We start from the raw sequence: 22,702 nt of genomic DNA, 5'->3' as shown, positions 1-22,702 counted from the left end.
GTAAGTTTCAGTTTCCCTTTTTCCACAAATACAATTTTTGACACAATTGTCTATGGGCTTCTTGGAGAGATAGAAGGGAGGAGAGTCTCAGACAATAGAACTGAACCAGATAATTGGATCAGAGCAGTCCTTCATTTCCCTCTCTTCCCAGTTCTCAGGCAGTTATCACTGTCTGTCTCTGGTTCCACTTGAGAGAAGGTTCTCATATTTGTACTCAGGCTCTTTTTTGCTGTCACATATCTCAGACACAGCTGTCCATGCTCCGGGTTCATTTCATCCCTAAAAAATATCTGCCCAATTTCCAAATAAATTGGGCTTGTCCCTCCATGCTCGTAATGAATTTTGTACCGATAGGATGTTGTCTTTTAACTCTGTTTCATAAAGCATGAAAGGAAAATAATTTATATTTATTTCTGTATTTTTAAGGGAAACTTACTGAAGAAGTTGGTAAGTTTCAATTTCCCTTTTCCCACAATTACAGGTTTTGACCACAGTCACACAACTGTGTATCGATTGGTTGTTTTCTCTGATTTATTTTTACTTCGCTGGGCTGATGTGTGTGTAATAGGTTGGACCATTTTAGGGCTTGCTTGGATATTTCCAGAGACCCATTCCCCTTAAAAGTCCTTCCAAATAGGGGTTTGGGTCGACATAGCTACATGTCTGAGGGATGTAAGTTTTCAGCGCAGATGATCCCTCAGCCTCAGAGTCTTTCAAAAAACTATAGAGATCTGGCTTGTTCAGGAAGGGGTGATGAAGTGGGAATTTTCTGCAATATTTTTATGAAACCCGTGTGTACCTCAGTTTCTGGTATATGCGGCATTGTTACCCAGTGGAGGGGAAAGGACTGTTTGCTGTCTGGGCAGGCTAAGCGACCTAAGTATGGGTGTTGCTTAGCTGTCTGGGCCTTAGTCCCCATATCAATGGAGACAGAGGTGAAAGTAGGCTGGTGAGGACCAGTGCGGCGCTCTGGTAAGAGCCATCCGCCGGCCCGGCCCACACACAGCTGACTTTTTGTTCCCCCGCCCCCATCAGCTGACAGGGTGGGGGGTGGGGGAGCAAAGGGGCAGCTGCCCTGGGCTCCAGCTTTGGGGGCCCCCGTGGGGATTAGCAGGGGAGAGGGGATATCAATGGAGACAGAGGTGAAAGTGGGCCAACGCAGGCCAGTGCGTTGCTCTGGTAAGAGCCGGCTGTTGGACCGGACCACACATGGCTGACTTTTTTCCCCCCATCAGCTGATGGGGAGGGGAGCAAAAGGGGCAGCTGCCCCAGGATCCGGCTTTCGGGGCCTCCGCGGGGCTCAGGGCATCCCAGGGGATTAGCAGGGGAGGACAGGGCAGCCCACTAGGGCCTGGAATTTTTCCAACAAAGGTCGTAGCTTCCCCTCCCCGGCCCCACGGAATAGCCTAGGTAAGTTGTCTTCCTCTGAGTGGCTCTGTTGCAAGACTCAGCTCCCCTGAGTTCCAGCAGCCTCCCTCCTGGTCGCTGCCCCCTCCTGTGACAACCTCTCCCTTTGAAGATCATTTCTTCCAAGTGGAGCAGGCCCTGTAGGAATGAGGTCACTTGAGCCCAGAGGAGTTTTTGTCTCTTCCTGAATGGGAAGGGGCTGGGCCCCAGGACAGGGTGTGTTACCCCAAAGTTTATAAAACTAGATTAAGTCTAAACTAGATAAACTTCACTCCAAAATGTTATTGGAGGGGGTGTTTGTGGGGAAGCAATAGAAAAAAGGAAGTTGAATAAAAATAATCACCCAGCCTTAACTTTTTCGATGATAAAGAGAAATAACATATAAGGGAAGGAAAGCTCATAACAATTTTGATATCTATTTCTATTTATGTTTTAGTGAAATGAGATCTAGAAATTGATGTATCTTTTTCTTCCCTCAGAAGAAAATGTTTGTACACAATTGCATCCTCCTGTAGGAGTGTAATAGAGTCATTGGTGGGTTAGGTGGCCTAGTGATTAACACACTTAGTGCCCCCTCCCAGTGGCAAGTTTTTCAGTTCTGGCCCTCTTTTAATCAGGGGGCAGGAAGGTGGGTTTGTTTAGTCTGGAGAAGAGAGGACTGAGGGGGGACATGATACCAGTTTTCAAGTATATGAAAAATTGTTACAAGAAGGTGGGAGGTAAATTGTTCTCATTAACCTCTGAGGACAGGACAGGACAAGAAGCAAGGGGCTTAAATTGCAGTGAGGGAAGTTTAGGCTGGACATTAGGAAAAACTTCGTAACAGGCAGAGTAGGGAATAAATGGAATAAAGGAGGATGTAGAATCTCCTTCACTGGAGTTTTTTAAGAGCAGGTTAGACAAACACCTGTCAGGGTAGTCTAGAATAGCTAATACTTAGTCCTGCCACAAGTGCGGAGGATTGGACTTTCAGTCTAATGATTCTATGAGTCTAATAGAATCACAGAGTTTAAGACCAGAAGGGACGACCAGATCATCTCATCTGACCTCCTTAAGAGGAAAATGAACAGAAATAGTTTCTAAACCTTAATTATCATATTGATGATAATGAGAAATAAAACAAAAGAAAAGGGAAACTCCTAACATACAATATGGGTCTTTCTGTTTAATTTTTAGGCAAACGAGATATAGAAGTTGGTAAGTGTCATTATCCTTCTTCTGACATGTGGGAGTTTGTTTAATTGTTGTGGAATTGTTCACTCTTCAATTTAACTTTTACACGTCTTCTACTGCAACATTTAGCCTGATTTTGTTTGTTTGCATGTTTGGTTTTTTAATTATTGTTTCTTTTTGGTTGGGGGAGGTTACAGTACTTAAGACCAAAGTAGACTGTGAAGAACTTCAAAAAGATCTCACAAAACTAAGTGATTGAGCAACAAAATGGCAAATGAAATTTTAATGTGGATAAATGTAAAGTAATGCACATTGGAAAAAATAACCGCAATCATACATACAATATGATGGGGGCTAATTTAGCTACAGCTAATCAGGAAAAAGATCTTGCAGTCATTGTGGATTGTTCTCTGAAGACGTCCACGCAGTGTGCAGAAGCGGTCAAAAAAGCAAACAGGATGTTAGAAATCATTAAAAAGGGGATAGCGAATAAGACAGAGAATATATTCTTGCCCTTATATAAATTGATGGTATGCCCACATCTTGAATACTGCATACAGATGTGGTCTCCTCATCTCAAAAAAGATATACTGGCACTAGAAAAGGTTCAGAAAAAGGCAAGTAAAATGATTAGGGGTTTGGAGAGGGTCCCATATGAGGAAAGATTAATGAGGCTAGGACTCTTCAGCCTGAAAAAGAGGAGACTAAGGGTACATCTACACTACGGGATTATTCCGATTTTACATAAACCGGTTTAGTAAAACAGATTGTATAAAATCGAGTGCATGCGGCCACACTAAGCACATTAATTCGGTGGAGTGCGTCCATGGTCCGAGGCTAGCATCGATTTCTGGAGCGTTGCACTGTGGGTAGCTATTCCGTAGCTATCCCATAGTTCCCGCAGTGTCTCCTGAACCTTGTAATTCTGGGTTGAGGTCCCAGTGCCTGATGGGGAAAAATCATTGTCATGGGTGGTTCCGGGTAAATGTCGTCAGTCACTCCTTCCTCTGGGAAAGCAACGGCAGTCAATCATTTCGCGCCCTTTTTCTCTGGATTGCCCTGGCAGACGCCATAGCATGGCAACTGTGGAGCCTGTTTTGCCGTTTGTCACTGTCACCGTATGTGTACTGGATGCCACTGACAGAGGCGATTCAGCAGCGCTACACAGCAGCATTCATTTGCCTTTGCAAGATAGCAGAGATGGTTACCAGTCATATTGCACCGTCTGCCATTGTAAATTGGCGATGAGATGATGGTTATCAGTCACTCTGTACCGTCTGCTGCTATCATGGGTGCCCCTGGCTGAGATTGGCCGGGGGCGCAAAAGACAAAAATGGGAATGACTCCCCGAGTCAATTCCTCCTTTATGGTATCTAAAAATAGAATCAGTCCTGCCTAGAATATGGGGCAAGTGTACTAGAGAACCAGTGTATCAGAGAACCAGAGAGCACAGCCGCTCTGTGTCAGATCCCGCAGAAATGATGAGCTGCATGCCATTCACAGGGGGTGCCCCTGCAACAGCCCCACCTGTTGATTTCCTCCTCCCCCAGCCTTCCTGGGGTACTGTTGCAGTGTCCCCCCATTTGTGTGATGAAGTAATAAAGAATGCAGGAATAAGAAACAGTGACTTGTTAGTAAGATAAAATGAGGGGAAGGCAGCCTCCAGCTGCTATGATAGTCCAGACAGGACATTAAGCAGTGTGGGGGACAGGAGCCCAGCATCCCGCTGCTATGATAGTCCAGGCAGTACAGAATCTTTTCTTTACACATGAAGGGTGGGGGCTGATGGAACTCAGCCCCCTATTGCTACGATGAAGATGGTTACCAGCCGTTCTGTACCATCTACTGGGGATAATCAGGAGTTTTTCCCAGGCGCCCCCAGCCAACCTCACCTGAGGCCAGCCAGGAGCACTCACGGGCTGATGATGAGGACAGATACCAGTCATATTGCACCATCTGCCACCAGCGAGGGGGAAAGAGGATATTGCAATTGAATGCCACAGCATCGCGTCTACCAGCAGCATTCAGTAGACATAGGGTGACATTTAAAAGAGTCAAGAGACGATTTTTTTCCCTTTTACTTCTGGGGGTGGGGTGGGGGGGTGTAAATTGACGAGCTATGCCATGAACCACTGCGGACAATGTGTTTGACCCTACAGGCATTTGGAGCTCAGCCAAGAATGCAAATGCTTTTTGGAGACTGCAGGAACTGTGGGATAGCTTGACACCTCAGTCCCCTCTCCCTCCATGAGCGTCCATTTGATTCTTTGGCTTTCCGTTACGCTTGTCACGCAGCAGTGCGCTGAGTCCCTGCTATGGCGTCTGTCTGGAGATTTTTAAAAAATGCTTTGGAATTTCGTCTTCTGTAACGGAGCTCTGATAGAACAGATTTGCCTGCCCATACAGCGATCACATCCATACAGTCCATGCTGGAGCTCTTTTTGGATTTTGATTTCAGACTGCATCGCCACCCGTGCTGATCAGAGTTCCAGGCTGGGCAAACAGGAAATGATATTCAAAAGTTCACGGGGCTTTTCCTGTCTACCTGGCCACTGCATCCGAGTTCAGATTGCTGTCCAGAGCGGTCAGTGGTGCACTGTGGGATACCACCCGGAGGCCAATACCGTCGATTTGCAGCCACACTAACCCTAATCCGATATGATAATACCAATATTAGCGCTACTCCTCTCGTTGGGGAGGAGTACAGAAACCGGTTTAAAGAGCCCTTTATATCGATATAAAGGGCCTCTTAGTGTGGGCGGGTGTGGCGTTAAATCGGTTTAACGCTCCTAAAACCGGTTTGAACGCATAGTGTAGACCAGACCTAAGGTGGGGATATGATAGAGGTATATCAAATTATCAGTGATGTGGAGAAAGTAGCTAAGGCAAAGTTGTTTACTTCTTCCCATAACACAAGAACTAGGGGTCACCAAATGAAATTAATGGGCAGCAGGTTTAAAAGAAATAAAAGGAAGTTCTTCTTCACACAGAGCACAGTCAACTTGTGGAACTCCTTACCTGAGGAGGTTGTGAAGGCTAGGACTATAACAGCATTTAAAAGAGAACCAGATAAATTCATGGTGGTTAAGTCCATAAATGGCTGTTAGCCAGGATGGGTAAGGGATGGTGCCCTAACCTCTGTTTGTCAGAGGATGGAGATGGATGACAGGAGAGAGATCACTTGATCATTGCCTGTTAGGTTCACTCCCTCCGGGGCACCTGGCATTGGCCATTGTCGGTAGACAGGATACTGGGCTGGATGGACCTTCGGTCTGACCTGGTACGGCCATTCTTATGTTCTTATGTTCAGTAACATGATAAAATGTGGGCAAGCACTAAATTGGATAGATTACAGACCAAAATTTAATTTGAAAAACTGATAAGCAATAGAGTCGCAGAGTTTAAGACCAGAAGGGCCCACTGATCCTCTTGTCTGATGTCCGGAAAAGGAGGTTGATTTCTCTCAGCCTTTACTGTCATATTGATGATAAAAAGAAATAAAACAAGAAAATGTAAATGCCTAACAAAAGTATCTATTTATTTCTTACATTTTTTAGAGAAACGAGATAAAGAAATAAGTAAGTGTCATTGTCCTTCCTCTAAGAAATTTTTGAACCAATTTGGATCCTCATGTGGGAGTTTAATTGTGGTGGTTGTTTGTTTTCAAATGTACCTTTCAAAATTGTTGCAATATGAAATTTTTTATGTTTGCTTCCTTTTTATTATTACTATAATTCTTGTTAGAGTTTATAGGGGTTTGTTTTGTAATGTAACTTTATAAAACATGGGGAAAGATTAAATGAATGCATTTCACAGCAAAAGCTAATGTGAAAAATTGATAGCAATAGAGTCACAGAGTTTAAGACCAGAAGGGATGACTGGATTGTCTAGTGTGACCTCCTTAAGAGGAAGTTGAATAGAAATAATAATCTCTCAGCTGTAATTGTACTGAAGACAAAAGGAAATGAAACATAAGAGAAGGGAAACTCCTTACAAACGATATGTGTATTTCTGTTTAATTTTTAGGCAAAAGAGATACAGAAATTGGTAAGTGTCGTTATCCTTCCTCCAACAAGAAAATTTTAATACCAGATTGAATCCTCATGTGGGAGCTTGTTTAATTGTGGTGGAGGTGTTCGCTTTTAAATTTAATTTTTAAAATTATTGCAATAGAGAACCTTTTTCATTTGTTTGCTTGATGCTTTTTATTATAGTTATTATTCCTTTCATGGTGTGTGTGTGTGGGGGGGGTTAAATGAAACTTCGTGAATTGGGGAGAAAGACTAAACTGGATGAATTTCACACTAAAAGTTAATTTGAAGAATTGATAAGCAATATAATAATAGAATCACAGAGTTTAAGACCAGAAAGAATGACTGGATCCTCTTGTCCAGTGTTCCAAAAAACTGTGGGGTGTGCCCTGCTAGGAGTGCACGAAGGAATGTTTGGGGGATGGGGTCCATGGCAGGGCCCTAGCCAGCCCCCATGGGGCATGGAGAGGTAGTGCCACCCAGCCCCTCTCTGCCCCAACTCCAGCTCCAACCCCACCCAAGCTTTGCTCGGTCCCCTGCTCCACCCCCAGCCCAGGTCTGGCCACAGCTGCATCTCCACTCCACTCCCTGCTCTGCCCCAGCCCATGACATGCTCGACCCACTAGCCCAGCTCCTGCCCCAGGCAGAGCTCCACTCCACCCCCTGCTCTGCCCCAGACACAGCTCCACTTTCCCCCCAGCCCAGCTCCCACCCCAATTGCAGCTCCACTCCCCCGCCTGCCCTGCCTCCAGCCCAACTCTGCCCTCAATCCCTCGCCACCCCCAGCCCAGCTCCACCTCTATTTCCAGCTCCTCCCTTCATAGGCAGCAGGTTTGTATAATTTTTGGTGGTGCCCAAAATGGTGGTGCCCCCCCCCCACTCCCGCCCTGTAAGACGATATAAAATGAAGGTACAACGCGTCAGCACCACAAGATTACAAGGGTCAATTAAAAGTGGAAAGTCAGAAGCAGCAATATATGGTATTATACTTGCCTGCTTCAATATATGGTATTATACTTTGTTGCACCTGTTGTGACAAAGTGGGAGTGTTCTTAATGTTTTCTCTGAATACTGTGTAGGTGCCTCAGTTTCCCCTGCAAGGTGCCAGCTGAAGGTGTTGGGGACAAAGAGATCAGGCGGCCTCCTTGTCCAGAAGAGACACAAAGGCCAGAGGAGGGAATGTCAGTTTGGAGCTGGCTGGGGAAATGGGGAGAGGCCCAGAACTTGGGTCTAGGCTCCCCACCCTCCAAGATGGACCTGACTGAGGGGTCCCGTTTTCTGTACCTACAAGCTCTGTTTTAGACTGTGATCCTGTCGCCTAATAAACCTTCTGTTTTTTACCGGCTGGCTGAGAGTCACGATTGACTGCAGAGTTGGGGTGCAGGGACCTCAGGTTGCTCCAGGACATACCTGGGCAGACTCGCAGCAGAAAGCGCACAGTGCAGAAGGGCATACTGAATGCTCCGAGGTCAGACCCAGGAAGGTGTAAGGTTCTTGCCCTGGAGACAGTATTGTTGTGTATTTGGTTGTCATGGTTTTTGGTTCCTATGGTAACTGAGTTAGATTATTAGGGGATAGCTCAGCCAGCTTCAGCCGGCTGGGTGAGTTCTCTGAGTCTGTAAATAAAATGGTGGTTTTGTTAGCTGCCTGCTGTCTGGCCTCAAGTGATTTCTTCCTAAACCGGCTGCCCCCAAGGATATAACAAGTGGCGACGATGGATGGGATCCTGGTGCTGCTCCAGTAACAGAAGGAAGTAGAAGTCAAGGTACAAAACAAACAAATAAAAATACTGCTTGTTTGCACTGACTGTGAAAGTGAAACTAAAATCATGGCTACTCTGACCAGGCCACTGGAACCTTTTAATGAGAATATAGAGCAGTGGCATGTGTATACTGAGCGTTTTGAGCTTTTTGTTATTGCAAATGACATTACAGAAGCGAAGAAGGTGCCAATATTCTTAAGTGTTGTAGGGGCTAAAACCTACTCCCTGCTACGCAGCTTACTACACCCTGTTAAGCCTGAGACTAAATCTTACAGTGACATTGTGGAAATCCTGGGGTCCCATTTCTCCCCAAAACCACTGGTAATTGCTGAAAGATATAGGTTCCACAAAAGAGACCAAAAGGAAGATGAAACAGTTGTACAATTTGTAGCAATTTTAAAAAAGCTAGCAGAACACTGTGAGATGTTAAATGATGCCCTGCGTGACAGGTTAGTGTGTGGCCTGTACAGTGAAGCTATACGGAAGCGCCTACTGACAGAGGCTCAGCTTACCGTACAGAAGGTTGTTGATATTGCTGTCTCCATGGAACTGGCTACAAGGGAGGCGCAATACATCGGTGCATCCCCTAGGGTGAAAAAAGTGTCACAAGAACTGACCCACAAAACTGTGCAGAGTCAAGAATGTTACCGCTGTGGTAAGCCGGGTCACCAGGCATCGGAATGCTTGTGTAAGGACCTGGTGTGTCAACACTGTGGCAAAAAGGGACACATTGAGTGTGCCTGTAAACAAAAGAAAAGGAGGCCTGTGGTCTGGCCGACAAAAAGAGGAACCTTGCATACCCTAGAGCAGACCCAGGATGATCAAGGTGACACCTCAGCGCAAGAGAAAGTGCCACTGCCTGTTTTGTCTTTGGCAGTGGGCTCACATGAATACTGGGTAACCCCGTTATTGGATGGCAAACGTATACGCATGGAACTGGACACCGGTGCAGCCGTCTCACTGATCTCCGAGACTGTGTATAAAGAAAAGCTACAGCATCTTCTGCTTAAGGCAACAAAAACTGTTCTGAAGACGTATACGGGAGAAGCTGTGCCTATGCTGGGCACTATTGATGTTAAGGTGGAGCTCAATGGACAGGTGGCTAAATTGCCACTGTTTGTGGTGAGAGGTAACTACCCAGCCTTAATGGGTAGGTCTTGGCTTGGGAAGATTCAACTGAACTGAGCAGAAGTGCACCGGATGACTAAAGAAGAAACCAGTCTAACCCCTATACTAAGGAAACATGCTGCTGTTTTTGGAGATGATTTGGGAAGTATGAAGGGAATCACTGTGACATTGAACATTAAACCTGACAGTCCACCAAAATATCTGAAAGCCCGAACTGCGCCATATGCCATCAGGCCAAAAGTTGAAGCAGACCTGGAGCACCTGGTCACCAATGGAGTCCTAATACCAGTTACCCATAGCTCATGGGCCACTCCTATCGTTACAATAGTGAAGATAGATGGCTTTCTCCGGATTTGCGGTGATTTTAAAGTCACTGTCAACCCAGTGTTGTGTGCAGAGCAATACCTGCTTCCCCGCATCGATGACCTCTTCACAGGCCTGGCTGGGGGACAAAAGTTCAGTGAGATTGATCTGAGTCAAGCATATTTACAGATGCACGTCGATGAAAAGTCCCAAGAGCTGTTGACTATTGTGACTCATAAGGGGCTTTATCGATACTGCCGCCTACCCTTCGGAATAACATCTGCTCCCGCCCTGTTCCAGAGGGCTATGGACCAGATCTTGTGTGGCTTGTCAGGAGTTCAGTGCTATCTGGATGATATCCTGGTCACTGGAAGAAATGAAGAGGATCACTTAAAGAATTTAGAGGCTACCCTACAAAGACTGGAAGAGTATGGCCTACGAGTTCGCAAAGACAAGTGTGAATTCTTCAAGCCCTCTGTTGAATATTTGGGACACATCATTGATTCTGCAGGTCTTCATAAGGCCCCTGCAAAAGTTAAAGCTATTGTGGAGGCTCCCCCACCTCGAAATGTAAGCCAGCTGCGCTCGTTTCTAGGACTACTGAACTACTATGGAAAGTTCATCTCACAGTTAGCCACACTGCTAAAACCACTTCATGAGCTCCTTGGGCAGAACAAGGCCTGGAAGTGGACTGAAGCCTGTGATGTTGCATTTAACAAAGCTAAGGATGCATTGCTAAATTCTGAAGTTCTAACGCACTTTGATCCATCCTTACCCCTACAATTGGCCTGCGATGCCTCCCCTTATGGAGTGGGAGCAGTCGTGTCACACATTATGCCTTCGGGAGAAGAGAGACCTATTGCTTTTGCTTCACGCACTCTAAGCAAAGCAGAAACTAACTACGCCCAAATCGAACGTGAGGCATTAGGAATTGTTTTTGGAATTCGGAAGTTTCATCAGTACCTGTTTGGGCGAAAGTTTACTCTTCTCACAGACCATCGACCTCTGACATCAATTTTTGGACCCTACACAGGCATTCCCCCATTAGCTGCTAGTCGTATGCAACGTCGGGCATTGTTACTTTCAGCACACACATATGAAATCAAATATCGGAAATCCACTCTGCACGGCAATGCAGATGGCCTCTCAAGGTTGCCTTTGCCGGTCAAACATCAAGATAGTGCCCAAAAGGAAATCTTCTACTTTGAACAGGTAGAGAATACACCCATCACTGCTACTCAGATAAAGAAGGCAACCCGCGTTGACCCAGTATTGTCCCAAGTTATGGACCCGGTGATGCATGGAAAAACTCGACAAACCTCTCTGGTCTCATCTGACCTTGTTCCCTACATGTCCAGAAGGACGGAGTTATCGGTCCAATCTGGTTGTTTGTTGTGGGGGAGACGTGTCATTATTCCACCACCACTGAGATCACAGCTGTTAGAACAGCTACATTCTGGTCACTGTGGAATAGTGCGCATGAAGGAAATTGCACGAAGCTATTTTTGGTGGCCTGGATTGGACAGTGCTATTGAAGAGAAGGCAAAAGCTTGTATGTCATGTCAGGGTGTGAGGAATGCACCCCAGTGGGCACCCCTACACCCATGGGACTGGCCTGAAAACCCGTGGCAACGTATTCACGTTGACTTTGCTGGCCCCCTTGAAGGAAGCATGTTCTTGGTGGCAGTAGATGCCCATTCTAAATGGCCAGAAGTCTCTATAATGCAGTCCACTACTGCAGAGAGTACTATCCAAAAACTACGAGGACTCTTTAGTCGTTTTGGTCTGCCAGAACAACTTGTGAGCAACAACGGACCACAGTTTGTCTCTCAGGAGTTTCAAAATTTTATGAAGGCAAATGGGATACACCACATCATGTCAGCACCATATCATCCATCCACCAATGGATTAGCTGAAAGATTTATGCAGACAATGAAAAACGCTTTGAAATCAGCAAGGGGACAACACTCCATTCAAAAGCATCTGGATACTTTCCTACCGAAACACACCTCATGCTACGACCCAGGCATCTCCGGCCTTTCTAATGATGGGACGACAGCTGCGCACTTGCTTTGATCTGCTGAAACCTTCTGAACCCAGACAAACTGTGCAACATCAGCAGCAATATCAAGTCATCAGACGGGCACCCAGAGCAAAAGACCGAACCTTTAGCCCGGGACAGCCAGTTTTGGCTCGGAATTATACTTCCAGAGCTAAATGGGTCCCGGCCACAGTCATCACTCAAACAGGACCTGTTTCCTACACAGTCCAGACTGCAGAGAATCTTACCTGGCGGCGACATGTAGATCAGCTGTTGCCAGGTCATGCCAGTCTTCAGGACCCATCTGCAGTTGAGGGGTCTGACTTCACCCCTTCTGGTGAGACACCGAATCACGAGTCACCTGTTCCTGACTGTTCTCCTCCATTACTGCTGGCAGCTGAGATACCCCTTTGCCCAGCACAAGCTGATACCACCTCCTCACCCGTTCGTGCTGCGGACCCTGAGCCCATGGTACTTTCGGGTGCAACAACACCAGAAGTTCGCCGTAATCCACCTAAGACAGAAGGCCTCCTCATCGGTTGGATCTTTAGCTAGGGCGAACCCATGGTTATAGGGCAAAATAATCCCCAGGGTTTAGCCGGGAATGGAAGCAGTCTACCCTCCTTCTCTAGTCTAGTGTGTGTTTTATTTAGGGGATGTTCTTATTGGGGGGGAGGAATATGTTGTGTATTTGGTTGTCATGGTTTTTGGTTCCTATGGTAACTGAGTTAGATTATTAGGGGATAGCTCAGCCAGCTTCAGCCGGCTGGGTGAGCTCTCTGAGTCTGTAAATAAAATGGTAGTTTTGTTAGCTGTCTGCTGTCTGGCCTCAAGTGATTTCTTCCTAAACCGGCTGCCCCCAAGGATATAACAAGTATGCTCAGAGAGAGGAAGCTCCCCCAGAGTCCTGACTGGCTTTGCATGGAGTAATTGCAAAGCATCCCAGCATCCCCTTCCACACCATGCGCTTCCCAGAAGTCCGCACAGGCACTGACACTCCCTTCTCTGGCCTTTGTCTCTTTTCCAGGCATTAGGAGGCCACCTGATCTCTTTGTTCTCCAACACCTTCAGTTGGCAGCTTGCAGGAGTGCGGCCCAGGCCATCAGTTGCCCGGAGACAGGGTTTCGGCCATTCTCTGTGAAGACAGCATCACACTGGCCATCTAGGGCTCTACAACAATAACACCCCCTTATCCCACCATCTAGATCCTTGAGAAATGCATAGGGGAAACTGAGGAACCCACACAATATTTAGAGAAAACATTAAGAACATTCCCACTTTGTAACACCTGTTTACTTTAAAGGGTGTAAAATAATCAAGTATTGTGCTAAACACAATGATACTCCAAACTGACCACCAAATTTAAGTTGCACGTTTTTCCCCTCAAGTGAGGGCTGTGGGGTGGGGCTGGAGATGAGGGGTTCACAGTGCAGCAGGGTGCTCAGGGTTGGGGTGCTGGGGGCGCAGGCTCTGGGGTGGGGCAGGGCTGCGGATAAGGAACTTGGGATGCAGACAGGCTGCCCCAGGGCTAGGGCCAGAGAGGACTCCTCCCTCTTACTGGCAGCAGCAAGCTCCAAGGGAGAGACCCCTCTTCTTCCCCCCTCCCCCGGCAGCACACTCACTCTGCACCACAGTCACTGCACATGCTCCTAGGGCCTCTCAGGTCCAGAAAGCCCACTCACCTCCCCTATGGTGGGTATCGGGGGGGGGTTTGATATCATGTGTGGCCTCCCCTGCTGCTGCCTCTCACCATAGCCTCACTGGGGATGTGAGATGGGGCTGCCCGTTGCCCAGCATGGGGCAGGAGTGGGGACTGCGGGATGGTGGCTATGGGGCGGGGGAGCAGGGTGTCACAAAATTCACCCAAGCCCCAGCTGCTCAGGCCTAGGAAGCTCCCCTCCCCCATCTCCCCTGTGGTGGGTGGGTGGGTGCTGCGGGGAGGGGGACTACCATCACATGTGGCTTCCTTCCTCCCCTGCAGCAGCCTGCTGCCCCTCACCCTAGCCTCACTGGGGATGGGGCTGTCCCTTGCCCAGCATTGGGCAGGAGTGGGTGTTGCAGGGGGGAGGGGGTGGATCACAGGGTCAAACCTCACTGAAGCCCCAGCAGCTGCTCAGGTGAGTGAGGTCCACCCCAGATGTCCATTTCCTGGCCGGAAGTCCCCTTGGCGTCGCCTCCAGGTGGGTGCTGGGGGAGAGAGCTCCCAAGCACGTGTGCCTCCCCCACCCCCTCCTCTCTCCCTCTTCCCCTCCCCTGGTGCTCCAAGAGGCTGCCGGCTGCTGATCTCTATAGCCTTAGGCAGAAGCAGCATAAGCAAGGGAGAGAGGCGCTGGCTGTTTTCTTTCAGGCAGGGAAGCTCCGTGGCGGGAGAGGGCCCGCTCCAGGCAGGGCCAGGGGAGAAACCCAGCCCCAAATATTGGTGGAGCAGAGCCCTCAGCCTTGAATATTCCTGGTGCTCGAGCACCTTGAGCCCATATAACCTGCTGCACCTGCCTCCCTTATCTCCAGCTCTGCTTTCAGCCCAAGCTCCTGGACTCAGCCAACTGTGGTGTAATGGAGGGGGGAGGGGGGTTTGAGACAGACTCCATTACTGGTAAGTGGGGGCATGACAGGAAAAGTTTTGGCACCACTGATCTAGTCTGATTTCCTTAAGAGGAGTTTGAATAGAAATAATCTCTCAGTTTTACCTGTCATATTGATGATAAAGAGAAATAAAACAAGAAAAGGGAAACACCTAACAAACAATATGTGTATTTCTGTTTAATTTTTAGGTTATCGAGATATAGAAATTGGTAAGTGTCATTCATTATCCTTCCTCTGACAAGGATTTTTTTTTAAGTGGATCTTCATGTGGGAGTTTGTTTAAATGGTTTGGAGCTGTTTAATATTACATTTAACTTTTACAATATTGTTGCAATACGAAACCCCTTGTTTGTTTACTTGCTTTTTATTATTATTCTTTTGTAGAAGGGTTAGTATAATTGTATAAAATGTGGGGAAATGCTAAATTTAATAGTTTTCACACCAAAATCTAATTTGAAAAACTGATAAGCAATAGCATCTCAGAATTTAAGACCAGAAGAGAGCCCTGGATCCTCTTGTCTGATGTCCTGAAAAGGAGGTTGATTTCTCTCAGCCTTTACTGTTGTATTGATGATAAAGAGAAATAAAACATAAGGAAAGGGAAGTACGTAACAAAAATATCTATTTATTTCTCTTTAATTTTTAGACAAACGAGATAAAGAAATAAGTAAGTGGCATTATCCTTCCTATGACAAGGAACTTTTTGTACCAGTTTGGATTCTAATGTGGGAGTTTGTGGAGCAGTGGTGGAGGTGTTTGATTTTAAATTTAACTTAAAATTGCTACAGTAAGAAATCTTTTTTGTTTGCTTACGTTGTTGTTATTATCAGTATTTTGGTAACGTGTGTGTATGTGGGTCAACTTTAATATGGCTTTATAAAATGTGGGGAAAGACTAAACTGGATGAATTTTACACCAAAAGTTAATTTGAAAAATTGCTAAGCAATACAGTTATTGTATTATATGTAAAACCAGAAGGGATGACCTGGATCCTCTAGTGCAGAGGTCTGCAGACTGTGGGGCAGGCCCCTAGGGGCATGTGGAGGACTGTTCAAGTGGGCGCAGGGCCGGATTAACTCTTCTGGGGGCCCGGGACTATTAGCGTTTGTGGGGCCCCATAGGCTCCGGGGTAGGGCAAAAAATGTGGGATTCAGAGTGCAGGAGGGGGTTGTGGATTGGGGCAGTGGGTGGGTGTGGAAGAGGGTGAGGGCTCCAACTGGGGGTGAGGGCCCGGGGGTGCAGCTGGGGATTAGGGCTTTCGGATGCAGGAGGGGGCTCCAGGCTGGTGCCAAGGGGATTGGAGGGTGGGAGGGGTCTCAGGGCAGGAGGTTGGGGGTATGGGGTCTTGAAGGGAGTTAGGGTGTGGGAGGGGGCTCAGGGCTGTGGTGTGGGGCAGGACAGGGGGCTGTGGTGTGGGGCGCTTACCTAGGACAGCTCCCTTTTGGTGGCTCAGGCCCCAGGGAGGGGGAGCAGGCGGCTCCACACACTGTCCTGGTTCTTTCATGCAGGCAACACCCCCCACAGCTCCCATTGGCTGTAATTCCTGGCCAATGGGAGCTGCGGGGGCAGTGGCTGCACGTGAAGGAAGCGCGCAGACTGAGTTTCCCAGCACTCGCAGCTCCAGCCCAGCGGGGTGGCGGTGGGAATGGCATGCCAGCACACAGAGCCACCTCCCCGCCAATGCCAGGCTACGCTGGAATGCAGGGGCTTTAGTGGCAGCAGCCCATGGTCCCGGGCTAAGGTGGCCCTGCAAAAAGATCTGCACTTTTGGCCGTCTGGAGATCATTTTGCGGGGCCTCCCTTTCCCTGGGGCCCTGGGCTGCAGCCCCTAAAGCTCCTTTCTTAATCTGGCCCTGAGCAGGTAAAAGGCAGGGTCCCTGCCAGCCCCCTTGGGGAGAGGGGATGGAGCCCCACCCAGCCCCCAGCCCAGATCCAATCCCATCTGCTGCTGCGCTCTGCCCCCTACTCCCCTGCCAAGCTCCAGCTCCTGCCACAGTTCCAGTCCTCCCCCTGCTCTGGCCCCAGGCCAGTTCCTACCAAAGTCCCTCTCCTCCCCCTCGCCAGCTCTGCCTGTAGCCCCAGCTCCTCCCCTATCCCCAGTTCTGCACCCAACTCTGCCTTCAGCCCAAGCTCCTCTGCTGAGCCAACTGTGCAGCAATGGAAGGGGGAGCAGACAGATTCCATTACTGCAAGGGGGGTGTGACTGGAAAAGCTTGGGCACCACTGGTCTTATCTGAGTTCCTGAAGAAGAGATTGAATAGAAGTAACCTGCCTTAACTGTCATAGTGACGATAAAGAGAAATAAAACTTAAGAAAAGCAAAACATCTAACAAACATTGTGTGTCTGTTTAATTTTTAGGCAAACGAGATATAGAAATTGGTAAGTGTCATTATCCTTCCTCTGACAAGGATTTTTTTTTTTTTTTGTAATTGGATCTTCATGTGGCAGTTTGTTTAAATGTTGTGGAGTTCACTGAAAAATGTAACTTCTAAAATTTGTTGTAATATGAAACCTTTCTTTTTGTTTACTTGCTTTTTTATTATTATTCTTTTGTGGAAGGGTTAGTGTAATTGTGTAAAATGTGGGGAAACACTAAAGTGGAGAGATTTCACACCAAAAGCTAATTTGAAAAACTGATATGCAATAGAGTCACAGAGTTTAAGACCAGAAGGTACCACTGGATACTCTTGTCTGATGTTCTGAAGAAGATGTTGATTTCTCTCAGCCTTTTCTGTCATACTGATGATAAAGAGAAGTAAAACATAAGAAAACGGAAATGCCTAAAAAAATACTATTTCTTTCTCTTTCATTTTCAGAGAAACGAGATAACGAGATAAGTAAGTGTCATTATCCTTCCTCTGAAAAGAAACTTTTCGTACCAGTTTGGAGTCTCATGTGGCTGTTTGTTTAATTGTGGTGGGGTTGTTTGCTTTTAAATTTAAATTTTAAAATTATTGCAATAGGAAACATTTTTAGTTTGTTTGCTTGCTTTTTTATTATCATCATCATCATCATTTTGGGGGGGTTTGTTAGTTAATGTAACTTTATAAAATGAGGGGAAAGACTAAACTGGATGAATTTCACACCAAAAGCTAATTTGAAAAATTGATAAGTAATACTGTAGTAAAGTAGGTAATGGTCAAAAAAATATTGCCCAGGAGGAATTGTGCAAAGGCACTGGTGGTCTATCAGCACCTGAGATGAGTATCTTCCCTCCACACTGCAAAGTAGGCATCTAACCAACCTGAATTAAAGTGGTACCTGGGCTATAGCCTCTACCCAAAGTCTTGCCAGCACCACCAAACTCGAGTCAGAGTTTTTGTGCTTGCGCATTAAACAGGTTGGGGCAACAGCCAGGTAAGATCCTGAGCTAACCCTGCAGTGAACATCAACCCTGGGAGAGAAACACTCATGCAACCCAGTGCAGGTTCCGATGAACTTAGAACTTTCTCTTTTCCCTCAGTGTATTAGTTTGTACAATATTGAATCATGCAATACATGTTCAAATCTGCTCTCCTCTCTAATTATGTGGCTGGTTTTAGGGTGGAGAACATCCGTGGCACCTATAGAAGAAGGTAATTAAAGATCATATTTTATCAATGTCCAAATCTCTGTTCCCATGAGGTAATGTGCCTCTTTTTCCTTGTATATGGGAGTGAACATGATAGTTCAGGGCAGACCTCCCCAACACCCTTCATTTCACGGTGCATCACAAGGTGAGGTGGGGTTTGTGCCTATGTCCTACCACACCATAATGAATCCATAGCATATTGCATCTACTCGTCCTACCTCTTCCTTGACGATCGAAATACAAAAGGAGCGCTTAAAGACGATGAAGTCATTGCGGAGAAACGAAATGGATTCTTTGCTTCAGTCTTCACGGCTGAGGATGTTAGGGAGATTCCCAAACCTGAGCTGGCTTTTGTAGGTGACAAATCTGAGGAACTGTCACAGATTGAAGTGTCACTAGAGGAGGTTTTGTAAGTAATTGATAAACTCAACATTAACAAGTCACCGGGACCAGATGGCATTCACCCAAGAGTTCTGAAAGAACTCAAATGTGAAGTTGCGGAACTATTAACAAAGGTTTGTAACCTGTCCTTTAAATCGACATTGGTACCCAATGACTGGAAGTTAGCTAATGTAATGCCAATATTTAAAAAGGGCTCTAGAGGTGATCCCAGCAATTACAGACCGGTAAGTCTAACGTCAGTACCGGGCAAATTAGTCGAAACAAGAGTTAAGAATAAAATTGTCAGACACATAGAAAAACATAAACTGTTGAGCAATAGTCAACATGGTTTCTGTAAAGGGAAATCGTATCTTACTAATCTATTAGCGTTCTTTGAAGGGGTCAACAAACATGTGGACAAGGGGGATCCGGTGGACATAGTGTACTTAGATTTCCAGAAAGCCTTTGACAAGGTCCCTCACCAAAGGCTCTAACATAAATTAAGCTGTCATGGGACAAAAGGGAAGGTCCTTTCATGGATTGAGAACTGGTTAAAAGACAGGGAACAAAGGGTAGGAATTAATGGTAAATTCTCAGAATGGAGAGGGGTAACTAGTGGTGTTCCCCAAGGGTCAGTCCTAGGACCAATCCTATTCAATTTATTCATAAATGATCTTGAGAAAGGGGTAAACAGTGAGGTGGCAAAGTTTGCAGATGATACTAAACTGCTCAAGATAGTTAAGACCAAAGCAGATTGTGAAGAACTTCAAAAAGATCTCACAAAACTAAGTGATTGGGCAACAAAATGGCAAATGGAATTTAATGTGGATAAATGTAAAGTAATGCATATTGGAAAAAATAACCCCAACTATACATACAATATGATGGGGGCTAATTTAGCTACAACGAGTCAGGAAAAAGATCTTGGAGTCATTGTGGATAGTTCTCTGAAGATGTCCACGCAGTGTGCAGAGGCGGTCAAAAAAGCAAACAGAATGCTAGGAATCATTAAAAAGGGGATAGAAAATAAGACTGAGAATATATTATTGCCCTTATATAAATCCATGGTACGCCCACATCTCGAATACTGTGTACAGATGTGGTCTCCTCACCTCAAAAAAGATATTCTGTCACTAGAAAAGTTTCAGAAAAGGGCAACTAAAATGATTAGGGGTTTAGAGAGGGTCCCATATGAGGAAAGATTAAGGAGGCTAGGACTCTTCAGCTTGGCAAAGAAGAGAATAAGGGGGGATATGATAGAGATATATAAAATCATGAGTGATGTTGAGAAAGTGGATAAGGAAAAGTTATTTACTTATTCCCATAATACAAGAACTAGGGGTCACCAAATGAAATTAATAGGCAGCAGGTTTAAAACAAATAAAAGGAATTTCTTCTTCACGCAGCGCACAGTCAACTTGTGGAACTCCTTACCTGAGGAGGTTGTGAAGGCTAGGACTATAACAATGTTTAAAAGCGGACTGGATAAATTCATGGTGGCTAAGTCCATAAATGGCTATTAACTAGGATGGGTAAGAATGGTGTCCCTAGCCTCTGTTCGTCAGAGGATGGAGATGGATGGCAGGAGAGAGATCACTTGATCATTGCGTGTTAGGTTCACTCCCTCTGGGGCACCTGGCATTGGCCACTGTCGGTAAAGAGATACTGGGCTAGATGGACCTTTGGTCAGATCCGGTGCGGCCGTTCTTATGTTCTTATGTTCACGGCTTGCATATGCACTGCACCCTGCAGAGATCTGTGATAGCAGCTGCCACTCAATGTACAGATCCAGTAGGACATGCACCTCCATAGCCACTTCTCCAGGGCGAGTTTGTTTTATGTTCCTGTGCTGATGTCCAATCTCCAGTGTCCCTTTGTTTCTTCCTTCATCTTTTCCCCTGTGAAGAAAGCCAGGAGCTCTGCAGTTACCCCACACTGATGGGGTGATCAGGGACTGTGTCTGTGTGAGACCCTTGCTTCTGTCTCAAGCAGAGGAACAGAACCTTGATCACAGACAGGGGCTCCCCTGGCTCCATTCTACAGATCTGGGAAGCTCCTGTGATCAGCGCTGTGAGCTTGTCTCTTTTCTCCTGTCTCCATCCACCATGACCCCAGCATGGTCCCATCTCTGGTAAACAGGACGTCAAGTCAGCCTCCCCATCCCTAGCATGACCCTCTCCCTTTTTCCACCAGCAACTTATTCTGTACCTCCTCCCCAGTGGTGGATTTGCCACTTGGACAATGGAGCCTGTGCCCAGGGGCTCCAGAAAAATGGGCGTCTCTGTGCCCCAACCCGCTCTGCCTGCCCACTGCTCCTGCCAGAGAGTGGGGTCAGGGCTCGGGTGCTTGCCCCACTCCCCCATCCACCCAGAACTCCAGCCAGGGAATGGCGTCAGGGTGCGGGGTCTTGCCCTGCTCTGCAGCTGGAGCACCAGATGGGCAGAGCAGGGCACACCCCCATGCCCCAGCCCTAATTCCCCAGCAGGAGTGTGTGTGTGTGGGGGGGGGGGGTTTCTACAGGCAGAAGGGGGGAGGGGCCCTTACTTGCTATGGCCCATGGCCCCACAAAACCTTCATTTGTCCTGGCTCCCCCCACACTCATAGCTTCCACCATGAACCTGCTTCCCTTGTTTAGCCCCTCAGTCTCCCGGGATAACGTACTTTTGTGCTGCGACTACTGCTCAGCAGTGACATTCTCGGCGGGTTCAATCCTGGTACCATTTGGCCTGTTGCTGTCCCGGCTGTGACATTTCAGAGCAGGCCAGGTGCAGTGGGGAGGCCCTATAGCAAAGTGCAGCACAGCAGGGGCAGCTGGGACACAGAGAGATTTAAGGTGGGAGGGGAGCTCTGTCAGTGTTCACTGAATTTTACCATCTGCTGGGGGCTCCCAGAGTCTCTAGTCCCCTCCTTGGGGAGATGTGGGGGAAGGAGGGGAGAGATTCTGAGTCTCAGGCCTGGCCCAGCTGTTTCTGTTGCTGACACATCTCTGCCAGGGGAGTGACTCTCCTCAGCCCTGTGCTGAGATCTCAGAGCTGATGGATAAATCCTGGAGTCACTCCCCAGCTGGGGCAGATTCTGTCACTGACGCCATCAAACCCTCCCCCAGGGCTGAGCTCTGTCCTTAATGCTCTGATTCTCTCTCCCCAGCGAATGTGACTCTGGATCCAGACACGGCTCATCCCCAACTCGTCCTGTCTGAGGATCAGAAAAGTGTGAGACGGGAAGACAGACGCCAGGATCTGCCCGACAGCCCTGAGAGATTTGACATTTGGGGCTGTGTGCTAGGCTGTGAGGGATTCACCTCAGGGAGACATTGCTGGGAGGTGGAGGTGGGGGATGGGCGATACTGGGCTGTGGGGGTGGCTAGAGAGTCTGTGAGCAGGAAGGGAGAGATCAGCTGTAGCCCTGAGGGGGGGATCTGGGCTGTGCAGTGGTTGGGGGATCAGTTCCAGGCTCTCAGCTCCCCTGTGACCCCCCTGCCCCTGAGCCGGGCCCCCAGCAGGATCCGGGTTTGTCTGGACTGTGACCGGGGGCAGGTGACATTTATCGATGCTGGTGACGAGGCCCCGATCTTCACTTTCCCGCCGGGCTCCGTCCCTGGGGAGAGAATCCGACCCTGGCTCTGGGTGGGGCGGGGATCCCTGCTCAGCCTGTGTCCCTGAGACACGCAGCAGAGGCAGGAACCGGAAATCAGCCTCTCTAGCCTGATGGACCCCAGTCTCTATGACCTTGGAGGACTCCCATCTACCCAGCTTCTGGCTCCTCATCTCTATGACCTGTGGAAGCCCCTCCCCCTCCCTGCAGCACCAGAGGGGCCCTGCGCGGCAGAGTGGGGGCTGGGCAGGGGGCAGAACTAACAGCCGGGCTGGGGACAGGCGGAGGTGGGGGTGGCAGGGACACAGCATGAATCAATCAGGGTTTGGGGGGGTTGGGGAGAAGCAGCAGCAGCCAGGGGCGTTTTGTACAGATCTGTGTCCTTAGATCTCATTGGGGGCTCCCAGCCCGGGATCAGCATGAGGGGAAGGGACAAGATCAGGGAAGGAAGAGAGCAGCCGAGGGGGATGATCTGTGACAGGGAGGAGAGACACAGGGAAATAAAGAGGGATGGAAAGTGAGGCTAGAACAATAATGAATAGAAAAGGACAGTATGAAAGGAAATGGAACGTGAGTGGGACGGGGAGATTTATTACATGTTACTGAAAGTGAGTCTGTAACTCATTAATTCCCTATATTAATTCCTGACCATGGGTGCTATTTTAGTGCCATTAAGAAAACTGTTGTCAGTAGCTGGGGATCTCCTTGCCGTGCTGTGGTTATTAAA

General features: G+C 47.6%; 1 protein-coding gene across 1 annotated transcript in view; it reads left to right on the top strand.

Annotated features, from left to right (window-relative positions):
• LOC120383901 (butyrophilin subfamily 1 member A1-like) overlaps positions 1-22,195 on the top strand; it is a 29,457-nt gene extending 7,262 nt beyond the window's left edge. Inside the window, exons 7-14 of the mRNA XM_039502221.1 lie at positions 427-447; positions 2,584-2,604; positions 6,138-6,158; positions 6,607-6,627; positions 16,788-16,808; positions 17,246-17,266; positions 17,972-18,004; positions 21,529-22,195. Coding sequence (XP_039358155.1) covers positions 427-447; positions 2,584-2,604; positions 6,138-6,158; positions 6,607-6,627; positions 16,788-16,808; positions 17,246-17,266; positions 17,972-18,004; positions 21,529-22,043 — 674 coding nt within the window. The 3' untranslated portion in view covers positions 22,044-22,195. The remainder of the gene's footprint in view (positions 1-426; positions 448-2,583; positions 2,605-6,137; positions 6,159-6,606; positions 6,628-16,787; positions 16,809-17,245; positions 17,267-17,971; positions 18,005-21,528) is intronic.
• The last annotated feature ends 507 nt before the right edge of the window (positions 22,196-22,702 follow it).

Source organism: Mauremys reevesii, linkage group 15, assembly GCF_016161935.1.
Source record: "Mauremys reevesii isolate NIE-2019 linkage group 15, ASM1616193v1, whole genome shotgun sequence".
In the NCBI taxonomy this organism is placed as follows: domain Eukaryota; kingdom Metazoa; phylum Chordata; order Testudines; family Geoemydidae; genus Mauremys; species Mauremys reevesii.
The sequence above is the reverse complement of the archived record's forward strand: the minus strand, read 5'-3'. Positions and strand labels throughout refer to the sequence as shown.